The sequence below is a fragment of the Castanea sativa genome, chromosome 1 (assembly GCF_040712315.1).
Source record: "Castanea sativa cultivar Marrone di Chiusa Pesio chromosome 1, ASM4071231v1".
In the NCBI taxonomy this organism is placed as follows: Eukaryota; Viridiplantae; Streptophyta; class Magnoliopsida; order Fagales; family Fagaceae; genus Castanea; species Castanea sativa.
The window spans coordinates 15,217,807-15,234,462 of NC_134013.1; the positions used below are offsets into that span (position 1 = coordinate 15,217,807).

General features: G+C 39.5%; 2 protein-coding genes across 3 annotated transcripts; one reads left to right on the forward strand and one right to left on the reverse strand.

Moving 5' to 3' along the window:
• Positions 1 to 9,965: 9,965 nt before the first annotated feature.
• LOC142612664 (uncharacterized) lies at positions 9,966 to 13,109 on the reverse strand. Its single transcript, XM_075784791.1, has 7 exons — positions 12,661 to 13,109; positions 12,243 to 12,360; positions 11,448 to 11,600; positions 11,253 to 11,296; positions 10,924 to 11,011; positions 10,607 to 10,710; positions 9,966 to 10,214 (listed from the first exon to the last, which is right to left on the reverse strand). The coding sequence occupies exons 1-6, from the start codon at positions 12,811 to 12,813 to the stop codon at positions 10,616 to 10,618; spliced, it is 651 nt and encodes a 216-aa protein (XP_075640906.1). The 5' UTR covers positions 12,814 to 13,109; the 3' UTR covers positions 9,966 to 10,214; positions 10,607 to 10,615.
• On the forward strand, positions 12,898 to 16,016 carry LOC142612672 (uncharacterized protein At5g43822). Of its 2 annotated transcripts, none has more exons than XM_075784803.1 (7): positions 12,898 to 13,040; positions 13,393 to 13,526; positions 13,707 to 13,825; positions 13,941 to 14,120; positions 14,473 to 14,529; positions 15,100 to 15,164; positions 15,572 to 16,016. In XM_075784803.1, exons 2-7 carry the CDS (start codon positions 13,395 to 13,397, stop codon positions 15,613 to 15,615), a joined length of 597 nt encoding a protein of 198 aa, XP_075640918.1. In that variant the 5' UTR covers positions 12,898 to 13,040; positions 13,393 to 13,394; the 3' UTR covers positions 15,616 to 16,016. The 2 variants fall into 2 exon arrangements, with proteins under 2 accessions (XP_075640918.1, XP_075640927.1); XM_075784812.1 differs by lacking the exon at positions 15,572 to 16,016 and adding an exon at positions 15,350 to 15,396.
• Positions 16,017 to 16,656: the final 640 nt, after the last annotated feature.

Genomic DNA, 16,656 nt, shown 5'->3' on the forward strand with positions numbered 1-16,656 from the left:
TTTTTTTATGGAGTAAATTTTTTGTTTTGATGAAGTTTTAAGGGTTTTTATTTTTTCATGTTGTGATGGTATGATTTTTTATTTTATTTTTATAAAATAATGTTAACCTAAGCAAATGTTTTCTAGTTTCTAGTTCAATTGTAATCAAAATGAATGAATGCTTCATTCCCACAGACGGCGCCAATTGTAAGGACCAAAAATCATGCATAAGCCCAACAATAATAATGTTTAATAATTCAAGGTCCAAAACAATGAATTTGTAGAGAGGGTCTCAACAACAAAGTTCATGGCGTTCTGATTTTATCTCCCCCCTCCCTTTTTCCCTCCTCTCTTATTTATACTCGTTGCCCTTGTTATCTCAGTCCTACACCTCTTACCTAATCAACCCCATTTACTGACACTTGTCCATTCTCTTGTAGTCGGTAATGGAGAAAAGCTCTTGCTCTGTGTCTTATACTGTTCAGGTCACTTTCACATTAATGCAACAGATAAAGTTGGTACTCCCTATTCAATGCGGCCAGAAAGCTTGGTGCAGAACATTCAATGCAACGTTCATAGTTATCTATCTCAACCCAAATATTTGCAATATATCTCATACATCATCAATCTACCTTTCGTACTTTTCCGGACCATCCTACTCATTTCTAAATGAAGAATTTGATGTTAGCTTTGCTGCCATTTAAGCTATAATGTTGTTAAATTTGTTTGATCAATATACTAATTTGTGTTTTAATGTTACTAAAATATTTTTTTATCTATATAATTTTATCAGTTATGTTTGCATTTGTATATTAATTGGTTGATTTTTCTGAGCATGCTTTTTAATCGTTACTTAGTAGTATAACTTGAAATGTTGAGTGTGAAATTGTATCTTGATGTCTTTTGCAATTCTAGTATATAAATATATAATGTCTATATAAATGATGAAATTGATGATGACGATTAGGAATTTATGACTGTGGTTATAAGAATCTTAAAGTGGGAATAATTAAATATTCACTTCACCTTAATATTCATCTTGCTTTTGGATTTCATATTGTAGCTAGCTAATTTCCATTTGATAACTTATTTTGGATTTCAAACTTGGAACTTAGAACTTGGAAAATATTTTCCGTATGTTTTGATAAATATTTTGGCACTTGGTTGCTAATTAAGTATTTATTAAACTTTTTAGATACGTTGGGTCAAAACTTAAATATATTTGTTTCATTATTATAAACTTAGCGATGTATGACATGCAAATTGTAAGTGCACAATTGCACCTCCAAGAACAGTTACGGGCTCAGGCCCAATGAGCCTTAAACAATATGAATTTGTAAAGTGTGGGCTTGAAACCCAGGTTAGAAGTGTTTGAGGATTAAATGACAAGTTAAAGATTGCAAGTACTTAGAAACAACAAGAAATATTGTAAATCAGCATCCTCGGACGTAAGCCGAGAGTTGTTCTTATATTATCCCTTTCTCTTTCTTTTCTTTTCCTTTTAGATTACAAAAAAGTCAGTCCCCCTTTTCAGTTCTAGGTTGCTCCTTAAATACTCTTCTTTTTGATACTTTGTACACGTGTTGCCCTAACTCCCCCTTAGCCTAGATATTTCTTTTCTCAGTGCCTTTGAATGGTAACCAGAAGTTTCCCTTCCACTGTTCAGGTGTCACTTCCCCATTAATGCGGCCAGAGTGGTAGGTGCAGGGTCTTTAATGTGGAGGTGGCAGCCTTTATCCTTGGTATTTCTCTAGCATCGATGCTTCTAGGACATTCAAGGGTTCACCCCCTTTTACCATTGGTCTTCACCGTGTCATTCCCTAACCTTTACAATGAAGTCCCGGAATCTCTGATGTCCGTCCGAGGGGAAAAATTATCCTCGGCTGTACCCTCGGATCCTCGGCGTATGGGCCGACCCATAGTACTAACAAGTTCTAAACCCAGGAGCAGGTCGGTCTTCCTTAGCATGGCCCAAAGGCCCATATACCCATCACGTGGGCATCATATCCTCGTTTTAGCTTCTGTTGATAATAAGCCATTTGGACCATAGCTGCCTCACGCCGTTCCTCAAGTAAATCAAGATCTTTCTCCAGGAGTCCCTTGTTATTCTCTGGGCTAAAAGAACTCGTCTTTAGAGTAGGAAAACCAGATTCCAGAGGTATCACCGCCTCGGCTCCATAAGTCATAGAGAATGGCGTTTCTCCAGTGGACCTGCGCGGTGTGGTCCTATATGTCCCCAGAACATGAGGGAGCTCTTCTACCCATCCGCTTTCGCATCGTCTAACCTCTTCTCGAGCCCGTTGACTATGACCTTGTTAACGGCCTCGGCTTGCCCATTTCTCTGAGGATAAGCTGGGGTAGAGTATCTATTTATGATACCCATGTCACCACAATATTGCCTAAAGGCCTTGCTGTCAAATTGAACGCCATTGTCCGAGACAAGTGTATGTGGTATACCGAATCTAGTGACAATATTTTTCCAGATAAATTTCTTGGAATCAATATCGCGGATGTTGGCTAAGGGCTCAGCTTCAACCCATTTAGTGAAGTAATCTGTTCCCACAAGAAGCCATCTTTTGTTTCCTACAGCTCTCGGAAACGGCCCCACTATGTCCAATCCCCATTGGGCAAAGGGCCAGGGACTGGAGAGAGGGTTAAGAACCCCTCCAGGTTGATGAATATTAGGGGCGAATCTCTGGCATTGATCGCATTTTCTGGCATAGTCCTGAGCCTCCCTCTGCATATTGGGCCACCAATAACCCTGAGTCAGGGCTCTATGGGCTAAAGACCTTCCCCCAGTGTGGCTCCCACAAATTCCCTCATGCAGTTCCTCCAGTAATGCTTCTGTTGATTCAGGGTGCACACACAACAAGTACGGTCCTGAAAAGGATCGTTTATATAGCTTTTGGTCCTCGGACAACCAGAAACGTGGCGCCTTTCGACGTATCTTTCCTGCTTCAGCCTTGTCCTCGGGAAGAATGTCATTCTTAAGAAAAGACACGATCGAGTCCATCCAGCTAGGACCAGGCCTTATTAGATGGATGCGAGGCGCGTTAGCAATTACAAGAGAAGGTTCTACCAAATCCTCAACGAGGATAACCCTAGGTAAACCTTGAGCCGAGGACGTTGCCAGCGTAGCCAAAGAATCTGCATGAGTGTTTCCATTCCTAGAGACGTGAGCTAAGGCAAAAGAGTTGAATTCAGCCTGCTGACGTTTGACCTGGGCCAAATATTCCTGCATTCTGGGGTCTCTAGCCTCCATGGTCCCCATGACTTGGCCGACCACTAACTGAGAGTCCGAGAACACATGGATTTCCTTGCCACCCATCTTACGTACCATCTGCATGCCTACCAAGACTGCTTCATACTCGGGCTCATTGTTAGTAGCCGAGAAGGCCAATCTTAAAGATTTTTCGAAGACAATTCCCTCAGGGGACATCAGAACAAGTCCAACACCAGACCCTCTCTGATTAGCAGCCCCATCCACATATACTTTCCAAGCCGAAGGCACTGCGGCCGTGATCATTCCAATTGATTTTCCATCCATGTGTGCTTCTTTTAGAGTTTCTTCTAACAATGGTTCAGTAAACTCCGCCACCAAGTCAGCGAGGACATGACCCTTCACCGAGGTGCGAGGCTTGTATTTAACATCAAAGGCTCCCAAAATGGTTCCCCATTTTGCCACCCTGCCAGAAGAATCACCTTTGCGTAACACCGCCTTGAGAGGCAATTGGGTCAGAACAACCACAGTATGAGATTGGAAATAATGAGGAAGTTTGCGCGTGGCGTGGACTACGGCCAGAAGCGCTTTTTCCAAGGGCAGATAGCGTACCTCGGCCTCATTCAAGGACTTACTAACGTAGTAGATCGGTCTTTGCACTCCGCTTTCATTCCTTGTAAGGACTAGGCTCACCGCGTGGACAGCCACTGCCAGATAAGCGAACAAAACCTCGTCCACCTCAGGGCGAGACAAAATGGGTGGGCGAGAAAGATATTGCTTAAGCTGCTGGAAAGCTAACACGCAGTCCTCGGTCCATTGAAACCCTTTCCACTTATTCAACAATTGAAAGAAAGGACGGCATCGGTCAGCTGACCGAGAGATAAACCTATTCAATGCAGCAACCATTCCAGTCAGTTTTTGGATCTCTTTGGGTTCCGAGGCGGCTGCAAATCCCGAATAGCCTTCGACCACCGGGATCACCTCTATGCCTCCGAGTAATCATGTACCCCAAAAACTTTCCAGACCCCACGCCAAAAGAGCATTTTGAGGCGTTAAGGCGCAGCCTATACTTTCTTAGCATCTGGAAGGTGTCGGCCAGATCTGTCATGTGTGAAGGTACTGTCTTACTCTTCACCACCATATCATCCACGTATACTTCAATGGTTTTCCCCAGTTGCTATTCAAACATTCGGGTCATCATTCTTTGGTAAGTAGCTGATTTTTTAACCCAAATGGCATGACCTTATAATGATAGTTCCCGTCTGAGTAATGAAAGCACCTTCTCTCTATCCTCTAACGCCAAGGGAATTTGGTGGTAACCCTAGAAGGCGTCCAAGAAACTCATCCGAGGATGTCCGACGATAGCATCTACCCAGTTTGATCAATACGTGGCATCGGGAACGAATCTTTAGGACAGCCTTATTCCGAACGAGGAAAGTCCACACATACTCTCCATTTGCCGTTCTTCTTTTTAACAACAACAGGATGAGCCAACCATTCGTGGTAGAAAATTTCTTTGATAGCCCCCGCCCTTTTCGAGTTTAAGAACCTCTTCCTTCACAAAATTTCGAATGTTCTCTGGAAGATCGCCGAGGTGGCTGCCTCCTCGGAACAATGGCAGGATTGACATTTAAACGATGACAAATAAAGCTCGGATCTACGCCTGGAGCCTCATAGGGGTCCCACGCAAAGACATCTATATTATTCTTCTAGAAATTCCAACAACTCCATCTTCTCTGCTGTGGCAAACGTATGCCAACTTGGAAGAACCTCTCTGGATCATCTGCTATTACAAACTTTTCTAACTCCTCACAAACAGCGTCTCCTGTCATCGCTCCAGTGCCTCCGGAGCTGTTAATTGCTATGACTTCTGATGGGCAAAGTTGATGACTCAATTTCGACTAACGAAGCCGCGACCGATATGCATTGCCCGGCCACTACCCTGGCTGCGAGGATTTCCTCAACATGCTCCCGAGGGGAATTTAACCTTAACGTGCAAGGTAGAGGAGACAGCCTCCCAGCAGCGTGCGGCCATGGCCTGGCGAGGATGGCTGTATATGGAGAGTACGCGTCAACCACAATGAAATCCACCTCAACCGTTTCTGTGCCGGATTGAACGGGTAAACGAATCTGTCCCTTCGGCACAACGGCTCTCCCTTCGAAGCTTATAAGTGGGAAGTCGTAAGGAGTTAGATCTTCCAACTCCAACCTTAGCCCCTTAAATAGATCAGGGTACATGATATCTGCACCGCTGCCCTGATCTATCATCACCCTCCTCACATCATAGTTCCCTATCCTGAGGGTAACCACAAGAGCATCGTCATGGGACTGGATAGTCCCTACCTTATCCTCCTCGGAGAAACCTAAGACGGGCAAAGTGCCCTTCAACCTCTTCGGCCTGCAGCCCACATCCTCGGCCTGAGGATGGGAAACCGCCATCACCCTAGTGGGACCTAAGCCGGTCCTACCAGGTGCAGCGAAGATAACATTAATTGTTCCCAATGTTGGCCGAGATGAATTGTTTCTCTGGTTGTTTGAGCCAACTTGACTAACCTGCCCAGTGGGCTGACACAAGTGCTGCTTCAACTTTCCCTCACTGACGAGTTGTTCCAGATGGTTCCACAGGATCCGACAGTTCTCGGTAGTGTGGCCCACATCCTGATGGTACTGGCAAAAGAGGTTTTGGTTTCTTTTCGCAGGGTCCCCTGCCATCTTCACCCGCCATCGAAGAAGGGCTTTTTACGAACTTTCTCCAGGATCGATGCACTTGGTTCTCGAACACGTATTTACGGCAGTGTTGCCGAGCCGAATTGCCCGAAGTAATCCCTTCTCGGCTTGTTGTTGTGATATCTATCCGACCTGAAATCCCTTCTCTCCTGCGGGATAACCTTCTCCTTTCCCTTCCCCTGCTACTGGTCTTCCTCTACCCTTTTGTACTCATCAATACGATCCATAAGGCGGCGTACGCTACGGACGGGCTTTTTCGTCAGAGACTTTTAGGTCGTGGTCGGTAGGAAGACCTACCTTAAAGGTATTAAGCGCCACCTCATCAAAATCACCATCTATTTCATTAAACATTTCCCGTATCGGATTTTGCCGGAATATGCTTTCGCCGTCTCTCCCTTCCTTCATGGCCATGGATAATGAGGGAGTCCAATGGCCGAGGACTCGCTACACGTAATGAACCGCGAAGCGAATGCCACTAGTTAGCTCCCCGAATGAGCCCATAGACCCCGATTTCGAGACCGTTAAACCATCTCATAGCCACAGTCCCAAGCCGGAGGGGAAAACTTTGCACATCGAGTCTCGTTGTGAGAGTACACCGCCATCCTCTCGGTTGAAGTGACTCACGTGCTCCACCGGATCAGTCCCGCCATTGTAGATGGTAAAGGTGGGCTGGGTGAACCTCCCTGGGAAGCCTCCCTCTCAATCCTCCGTGAAAACGGAGATTTAGAGAGCTTGGTGCAACGCCCTACTCATAGTATCGTTGCCTAAGCCCCTAGAACGAAGCTTCTTACGTCTCCTTGGGTTGGCCGGTCGTCCTCCTCACCGGAGGGACGTTGCACCGGTGGGGAGCGCAACCTCGAGTCCAGCCAGCCACCTCCCCTATCCTTCTCCGAGGAAGAATTAGACGAGGACAGTGAAAACTTACGTTTAGCACGGCGCAACTTTCTCTTCAAACGATTGATTTCCTTCTGCATGGATTTAGAACCCTCCTCGTGGGTGGTGCTACCCCCGCCATGAGTATGGCTAGCGCCGGGGTATTCTGTATGGACACTCCCTTCACGATCCCTTCGACGTTCAAGACGTTCGAAATGATCTTCCGGTTATGATCCCTGTGACTCTGCATGGTGAGAGCCTAAGCCTGCCATAATATCCCTACCTCTTCTAGACTAGATTCCCACAGACGGCACCAATTGTAAGTGCACAATTGCACCTGGCCCCAAGAATAGTTACGGGCTCAGGCCCAATGAGCCTTAAACAATATGAATTTGTAGAGTGTGGGCTTGAAACCCAGGTTAGAAGTGTTTGAGGATTAAATGACAAGTTAAAGATTGCAAGTACTTAGAAACAACAAGGAATATTGTAAATCAGCCTCCTCGGACGTAAGCCGAGAGTTGTTCTTATATTATCCCTTTCTCTTTCTTTTCTTTTCCTTTTAGATTACAAAAAAGTCAGTCCCCCTTTTCAGTTCTAGGTTGCTCCTTAAATACTCTTCTTTTTTATACTTTGTACACGTGTTGCCCCAACTCCCCCTTAGCCTAGATATTTCTTTTCTCAGTGCCTTTGAATAGTAACCAGAAGTTTCCCTTCCACTGTTCAGGTGTCACTTCCCCATTAATGCGGCCAGGGTGGTAGGTGCAGGGTCTTTAATGTGGAGGTGGCAGCCTTTATCTTTGGGTATTTCTATAGCATCGATGCTTCTGGGACATTCAAGGGTTCACCCCCTTTTACCATTGGTCTTCACCGTGTCATTCCCTAACCTTTACAATGAAGTCCCGGAATCTCCGATGTCCGTCCGAGGGGAAAAATCATCCTCGGCTGTACCCTCGGATCCTCGGCATATGGGCCGACCCATAGTACTAACAAGTTCTAAACCCAGGAGCAGGTTGGCCTTCCTTAGCATGGCCCAAAGGCCCATATACCCATCAGGGTCTTTTTACTCCCCACACAAATTACATCATATGATGCAAATCTTAGTTTTTTTTATGAATAAATTTATAATTTACATGATTTTTCAACATACAAAGTCATTATCAATATGTTTTTTGTTTTAAATTTGAAAGTATGTAGGATCTTACAATTCACTATCCAATCCTACAATATACGATCCTGAAACCTACCTTCAACAATTCTACGTAGAATCTCGATTTTGACAATCTTGATAACAAGCTTCCCCCACAATGTTGTTTGTAGACCACAAAAGCGCTTAAATGGGTTAATGCTCTCAATTTTTTCTTCCTTCAATCAATATAAGGCTAATTGTAACCGTTGGAGGCCAACGTCTCAAAATAAAGCTGCATATTTGCTCAGCTTGAAAAAATAAAAATGAAAACCACTACATTGATTGTGTATGGTAGCAAGGATATATATATATATATATATAAAAGAGACTCAAAGGCATCAACTTTATCCCTTTTTGGGCTTTTGTAGATACTGGTGAATTGGTTCCCTAATGTCCCTTTCTCTTTTTCAATTATCCTTATTTACCCAAATAAAGACAATCGACAAGATGCATATAGCCATATAGGGTAAATGTATGGTTGCTGGTAACACGAGCAAGTCCGTTTCAGTCCAATTGGTTTATTTTGGTCCAGTTTGATCATTTTAGTCCACTTCAGTCCAAGTTGGTCCACTTCAGTCCAAATCTTTCATACTGTTACACACACATATATATGGGGACTAAAAAAGTGACATCAATAAACCTATATTAGAATTAATAACAGCTCGTCAACTAAGATTTTTTTGTGATACTCTTGCCTCTTTTGTAATTCCCTTTTTTTTTTCCGATTTGAATATAGTCTTGGAGTTGGGTATACTTTGATTATACATTATATTGAATTGGATGAAATCACTTGATTAAAACTATTTTGGGCTAAACTGATTATGGAATTAATTAAGTGTTGTTAGTTGTGAATGTATCACATTTTCAATTTAGGTATGATTCTGGAGTTTGTCATGAATGTATTACTTTTTCAATTTAGGCATGATTTTGGGCTAAACACCAACCATTGGTAACATAGCAATGACTTAAGAGGTTCATTGGTAGCACAAGGAGCAATGACATCCATGTCATTATAGAGAATGACAATCATGTATCTCTTCGATCCATTTTATTGTCTAGCCTTTAGGTTCCAATGTTTGTATTGGTAGAAAGTTTAAGTCTATTAACTCATCATCTATTGTAGATTATGAAATGTATTTATATGACTAACCATCAAACTATTATAAGGTGTATCTTTGCCTCCAATTAGAATTAATGCATTTTTACGTAACCATAGGAACCTAACAATGAAGGAGTTGCATTCACTGAAGGAGATCACTAATAAAGACTCTGATCCACAAATGAACAATACTTAGGGGCCTTTCCTAATCAAGGATTCTCCGTGTAAGACATTGCCTTTTGCCAAGGATGGATTTACCATTCACCAAAAAGAAAACTAACACTATTAAGTAATGAAAAATATAGTAGAGACAAGTAGTAGTTCTAGATTTCTAAGAGAAAATTGTAGCAATTATCGGATATGCTCACATTGAGAGCTAATTATAAAGTTTACTCCATGTATAGATTTGAGATCCATGGTATGATATTTTTTTTTATATTTTAAATTTTAAATTTGCTCTAGAACAAATTGGGTGTCATGTTCTAAATGGATTTTTAACTTGTAATAATGGAACTTTTTTTTTTTTTTGTATTCATTCATAACATCTTTTTGGATTTCTAATATTTTGGACAGTGAAAAAAATGTTATTTAATTATAGTGTATATGTATTATTACATTAATGCAAAACTCCTGCTCGTTGCACAGGTTAGCGACTAGTTAGTAGTTACTACTAATAACTCACACTCCTCAAAAGTGCACACATTCCTTTCTATCCAAACTATCTGAATGCTCTTTAGTGTTGACAATATGGGAAGAATTAAGCTGAGATGTCAGAACAAGATCAAGCATTGTAATTAACCAAAAATGAGCTAGTGTTATCATGCATAAAATAGACGGTTCAATGAGCTAGCCCAAGTGCCAGAGGAAAAGACAAAATAATATTTTTCATTCACTTAGAAGACGGGTTCAATTTTATTAGTAAAAACTAATGTTCTAATACATGGAGACTACACAATATTAAATAACTAACCACCAAAAATGGGAGTGCAAAAAGATAATTTTACATCACAATTGGGGGAAGAGAGCACTATAAGTAACCCTGCACTGCTATTTAGTAAAAACTCATGGAATCTTGAGTCTGCACCATCGAATGAAAGCTTCATTCACAAACCTTTTCAGCAATACAATACCTGTTGGTACCAAATAACTAAAAATTATACAAATTGCCCAATCTCTTGACTGGGAGAAGCACTATAATTGATCTTTTATCTAATTTTATACTATGGACTGTAATGAACCAAAGAAACAAAGAACAATATAATATAAGGCAAAACCTCCCCACAGCTGAAAAAGTCAATTTATTCTTCTTTTCAATTTTCGTATTTGAGCTCCAAGGCTTGATCCAAAGATTTAAAGTAAGCACAATAATCATGTTATAGGGTTCGCTTATAACCACTCTGATGCACTGCTCATTGGGTAAAATATTACCATTTTATGTGTTATTCACAGTTATGGCCTATCTAGGTCTTTTTGAAGTTTTTTTTTTTGGCATCTGACTTTCAAGCAATAGGGTTATATATACCTTTTGTTGTCATCCCTTGGAGCCTGCCATTTCTTTTCGGATTTGATCAGAAGTAGAAAACATTGTTGAACGCATGTTTGCTATTTCTAGGAGTGTCTCCAGGGCTGCATGATAGCAATTTTTGGAATGAGTCATTTCTTTCCCTCTAGACAATTTGAAATCAAAATCCAAACTGGTATATAAGTAGCATAAATACAATGGGGTTAACACATGGTTATTGCACACACAAACACACGAAAAGAGAGAGAGAGAGAGAGAGAGAGAGAGAGAGAGAGAGATTTGTTTATCTTGATGAGAAACTGTGTCAGGCTATGTACCTGTCTCAAATGAAAGTTGGGCAGATCGAAGCTTTGGGGAAACTAAAGTCCCGAACATTGATAGTGATTTAGATCGCTCCTTTTGAACCTAGATTGCATGGATAAGATTTAGACAGTTACTCCATTTTAAGCTTCCTTTATTAGAATTTCATAGATTGCACATTTGAAGATTTTACTGAGAATCATTCTAAATTCAGTTGCTTAAAATTTATTCACCAACTGAACTTAATACAATGTGGTTCACAATAGGGTTTCCAGTGCATGAAAACAAATGCTAGAATACAAATCTCTTTGTTATAAGAAAACATTAATGCTTGTGATACACTTACTTGATCATCAACTATAAGAGGAGCTTCATTTGTTGCTGGAGTTTCTTCACAAAAATACAAATGGCAAAAGTCAAAACAGCGTACACTCCACTCATAATCAATCAAGACAGAAGTAGTTGACTAATGCAAAATTTTTAAGTTTTTATGGTCAAATAATTACTGTATCTTCCTTGTACAGGGGAAACAAAACTATACCAGAAAACTGGGAGCGGTGTCTTAGCTGTGGACTATCAGATTTTGTCTGCAACTTGTCCTCCCTAATTTTTTCTTCTCCAGAGCAGCAGTTTTCATTATTAGGGGATGCCCATTTGCTCAATTTAAAATGCGGTTGTCCCACCATGTAGTCAACTACAACAGATCATATATAACAAAAGTTACTTTGGCATGACTACAAAGCAATGCAAATAAGTCAGTCATTCATATGTCTGTGAGTGTGTGCATGTATAAATGAAAACTCATAAAAGTTGGGGCTATTGTAAACCTAGAATTTTTTGTTGGTATTCTATCTTAAACCCATTTGGATGATGTAAAATGCAGTTGTCTCACCATGTGATTTCAAACAAAGTACAGATTTTTAAGCTTCCTTTTTATCTAGGTATGGCTCTTTGAAACAACCCCATTTTCAAAAAGCTGAAAAAATAAGTTGTAGCAAGCAGGCACACTGTTACACGCAAGAATATCTTCCTTGACATTTTGAATACTAGTGTTAAATATTTAGATTCCATGTCGTTTCTCATTCTTTGCTAAGAATTTGGCGTCCATTAGTAAATACTAAATAATGGTAGAAGTTCCAACTAAAACTAGAAATGAGTCTCAGTTTGGTTTATGGATGACTTGAATAGCAGAAATTTCTCACTTAGTTATAGACGTCAGGATTATAGTTAAATGATTAAATTCACCATTTTCTAACGGCTTAAACTTTTGAAAAAATTGCTAATTTATCAATAGAAACGATCTTAATGAATAAAAAGTGTAGAAAAGCAAAATTACCATCAGGTTCAGATACTTGCAATGTTGTAGCAGCAGAATGGGGTTTCAGGTCCAGCAAAGTACCGTTAATTCGTGACACACCCATGGAATGTCGAGCACTCGCCAATTCCAGCCATCCCTATCCAAATTCAAGAAGAAGAAAAAAAAAAATGTCACAACAACAATTAGCAATTCAGAATAGGCTAACTATTCAGGAATAAAACAAATAACAGTATCTAAGAAACACATTCTGTGCTTTTCCAAAAAAAAATATATGATCCAAAAATTTTCCATTGGACAATTAAATTCCCAAACAATCACGGAAGTGAATTTTTCCAATCTCATAAATTTTTATCAATTGCAACCATTCTATACTACTATATTATTAAAGTTAAAAAAAAAAAAAAAATGGAATGGAAGTGAGTTAGAGTGAGGTGACCTGGCGCAGTGTGGAAGACAAAGAATCGAATAAAGTTAAATAGGAATCCAAGGAATCGAGAAACTGCACAACATTCTCTTCCTCGGATCCTCGTTGTTCTTGTTCTTCAACTACTTCGGAGAAGCTCAAAGTTTGGTCGTCTTCTTCTTCCATCACGCACTCACGCTACAGATTCTTCGTTCACTTCTCTACAACACTATTAAATTAAATTAGCGTTTTTTAACCACCACAAATACCTAAAATACCCTCATCTTCTTTCCTTATTCACGAAAAATATTAACCTCTCACATTAATTTTTCTTTCATTTTTTTTTTTTTTCCTGGTTCTACAGAACTTCTATGCTATTGCCTCTGCCTTCCAACCCATTCTCTCAGTCTCAGGTACGGTTTCTTTCTTCTCATGGGTTTTGATTTTTGGGCTTGTTTGTTTGTTTGTTAGTAACTGAGATTGAGATTAATTGTAAGAATCTTCAGGGTTTTTATTATGGACAAAATTTGGAGGGTTTAAGTGAAAATAGAAACAATTAAAATTAATTATTGTGCTAATTAATTAGTCAATTTCAACTTCATGGATTTTGTTGTGGCTCAAGGAAGGAAGCTTCAGTTTTTACTGTCATACTGCCCATGATTATACGACTAGTCGTTTAAGAACCACCAATGCAACATGGTTGTTTAGTTCATGTATACTAGTACTCAGAAAGGGGCTGAGTGGCTCTGATTCTTTGTGTAATAGTGATGGAGGCAATGGTGAAGAAATATCAGCAAAAGTTCAGAAAAGTTAGGGACGAAATGAGCCGTTGGGACGAGCTTCAGTCTCGCTTAATTTCACAGTTCAATAGTGCCTCCTCTATCATCCAGAGGTTGCAGGTACCTCACTCTAACCCATATTTCTTTCACATTATACAAACCCAATTTTGTTTTCCTCTTATATTTTTATTTGTTTGTTTATATTATACATGTAGCCGACCCTAAAATTTTGGGACTAAAGCTTGATTTTTGTTGTATTTATTTGTTTATATTGAATTTGGCATTGTGGGTTGTGATCAGATGCTTCAAGACTCCAAAAATTATGGTTCTTTGAATTGTGTTGCTGGAGTTGAAGATGCTTTGCTGAGAAAGCAGTTGGAGTCTTTGGAGGTTATTTTCCTTTCTTTGAAAAGAACCATGTAAGCAAAAGATGCATATTTGTTGTTTGATAAATGTACTGTGAGAGAATAGGAATTGAGTTTAAGTTATCACTATATATGTTATGGGCTTATGGGTGTTCAATGATTGTTGCAGGAAAGAATTTCATGGTATTGTTTTTTCGATTGAGAAGATTCATCGAGATGGTAGACAACAAGTTAAAGGTGGGTCTAATCAGCCTAGTGCGAAACAACTGCAGCTACGAGTTGGCGTAAAGCCCACTCTTGCTGATTGCTTAGATGGGCTTATGGTTTTTTATGACATGCACCACTCAGAGTATGGAGCTTTTTCTATGTCTGGAAAATCTATGATATTTCCTTTTGCTTGTGTTTTTATAGTTTTCTATAACCATCAGAGAAGATAGATTATGAGCTATTCCAGAGTCTGATGTCTGAAGCATTTGAGTGCTTAAATGCTCCCAATTAATACAAACAAATAAGGGCATACCCTATATTATGTCATATATATGTCACTGAGTTTGATAATGATATCAGTTCTAATTATACGAAGTGAGAACATTGCTTGTTTGTGGTAATGTATTGCTCTTATGGATCAAATTATAGTTGAGTCAAAATTCAATTTAGTTTAGATTATTAATGACTTTGCTACCTTTTTGCTTGCTTGTTAGGTACCTTCTTAAAGCCTCAGTGGTTTCAGCACTATCAACACTTACGTTAAAACCCAGGTGTGCAAGATTTTAAAAAATAAAAATTAAATTTGCTATATCTGTTTCATTTGCATAGAAACTCCGTTGTTCAAATCCAATCCAAGTCTAAGTGGGGCTGTTATTTGCGGTCATCCGTCTCCTTCATGCATCTCTGAAGTATTTTATGCTACAAAATCTGATTTTTTGCATATTCTTTGAAGTTGATTAAGCTTATGCATAGGATTTTGAAATTAAAGCCAGAAGAGAAGGGGTTTCTGACCTTCTCTCTATTTAAACGTTTTGTTCCTTTCTTTCTTTCTGCTTTACTTAGGCTTTTTTTTGCAGTCCCGCGCGGGGGGTGGGGTGTGGAGGTGGGGGGGAGTGTTTATTTGTCTTTCATGATTTCAATTAATTTGAGGGTAAAAAAAGCCTACTTGTTTGAGTATTCTGCTGAGCTATACCCATTCAAATGTCACCTGATCTTAATAACTAGATCTGCAATATATTTTCTCAACTCTTCTTTATTGCAATTTTATCTTTGTGTTTCTGTTGGCATGTAACTTGACTCCTATTTTGTTCCATGCTTATCTTGGATTATCTTCATTGCAGTGCCAGTGACCTATGTGCGCTCCAGCAGCTCTTAATTGATCAGCCTAACATCCCCAAAGATGAAGGTAGGCAAATGACAAAAGAAGAAGATAACAAAGATAAAGAACAAAGTTCTTCTAGTTTAATGTGCCACGTAACATGCAAATTTGGTAAAATTTTAAATAAATCAAAGAAATATATGGACAACATAGATGGGAAAAGAGAAATACTGGTTTTTGGCCGTTGATGGGTTCTGCAAATGGGGTTGTAGGTTGTTGACATTGATTTATACAATTTTCCGTATAGCTGAAGGCTACATTTGCTCAGGGTAAAAAGTACAGTTATGCTTTTACTTCACCAAATTTTGTAGTTTATTTATATTGTCTTTGCTTTTTATTTAATTATATATATATATATATATATATATATATATATATATGTGTGTGTGTTGATTATATACATTTATCATCTGATTGTGGCATTTGCCTTGCAGTTCAATCCATCTTTGATATCATATTTGCAGAAGAAATCTGTTGATTTCACCATATGGTTGAGTACAAAACTTTGTATTTTGGATCCTTGGAGCAGTGTGCAAAATGGAACAGTGGTGGCTTTTATGAGAGTCATCATCCAGCTTGCTTGTTGGCTGGTGAGGAGACTCCATAAGCTGCCTGCAGAGTGCGTGTTTGAAAATTTGATGTTCGAGAGCTCTTAAGGCCCTTAAAATGTGCTTTCCATGGATGGGCAAATTTGTTTCTGCCAAAACGTACATTGACCTGCAGAAGATTTGTGCCGAGTTTGGCGAATGAAATATGCATTTACTGTACTTCTAGAATATTTTACAACTATCCAAGAGGGAGACTCTAATTTTAAAGTGCTGTGTCCTATAACTGTATATTTCATGTCTTTATTCTTAGACTTTTAGTTTATTTTTGCTTTCTGGTCTTCTTAAATTTGATTACTTGGCTGCTATCTTTTCTTTGCCTTTTTGTCTTTTGGGGCTGGACGCGGCGTCATGGCCGCCTTCTTTGTTGCAAGCTAACCCTTCAAACGATCATATGCATCAACTTGGACCAACTGGTAGAACCTTCAGGTTTAACGTGGTGTTTGACAGGTTTGAACTCAGAGCAATGACCAGCCGAAATAAAGATTGAAACTTTTGACTTATAATTTAGGGTTTTTATTTTTGTGTTTTTATAATGTTAAGTTGCGTACACCTGTGCATCTTATAGAATCTACAACCTCATCTTCATTCAACTCAACTCGAGACGCCATAATTTAAAAAGACTTTTCTGTACAATCTAATCTATTGCTGTAAGACTTTTCTGTACCTGTTTTATCAAAAAGGAATATCCTTTACGCTTCTGATCAAGACACAATAATTAAAGCCGTGTAGCTGGCTAATCAAAATGAACCATCTTAAAAATTTTCTATATGCCAGAGGACAAGGTAGTGATCCATCTGTACAATTTCAAGATGTGGTAAAGGTCTGGATTTTAGCAGGCTTTAGTTGGTCACAAGGATGGTAAAATATAAAAAAGACAAAGCTTTGGCTGTTAGTTGGTTGTAGCCAATTAC

Bases quoted from the DNA above. Each gene is read 5' to 3' on its own strand.
- LOC142612672 (XM_075784803.1), top strand. From the start codon at position 13,395: ATGGAGGCAATGGTGAAGAAATATCAGCAAAAGTTCAGAAAAGTTAGG. The intron at 14,121-14,472 runs GTATGGAGCTTT...CTTGCTTGTTAG, and splicing joins TATGACATGCACCACTCAGA to GTACCTTCTTAAAGCCTCAG. The intron at 14,530-15,099 runs GTGTGCAAGATT...TCTTCATTGCAG, and splicing joins ACACTTACGTTAAAACCCAG to TGCCAGTGACCTATGTGCGC.
- LOC142612664 (XM_075784791.1), bottom strand. From the start codon at position 12,813: ATGGAAGAAGAAGACGACCAAACTTTGAGCTTCTCCGAAGTAGTTGAA. The intron at 11,601-12,242 runs GTAATTTTGCTT...GATCTGTTGTAG, and splicing joins GCAAGTATCTGAACCTGATG to TTGACTACATGGTGGGACAA. The intron at 11,012-11,252 runs GTAAGTGTATCA...CATGCAATCTAG, and splicing joins CTCTTATAGTTGATGATCAA to GTTCAAAAGGAGCGATCTAA.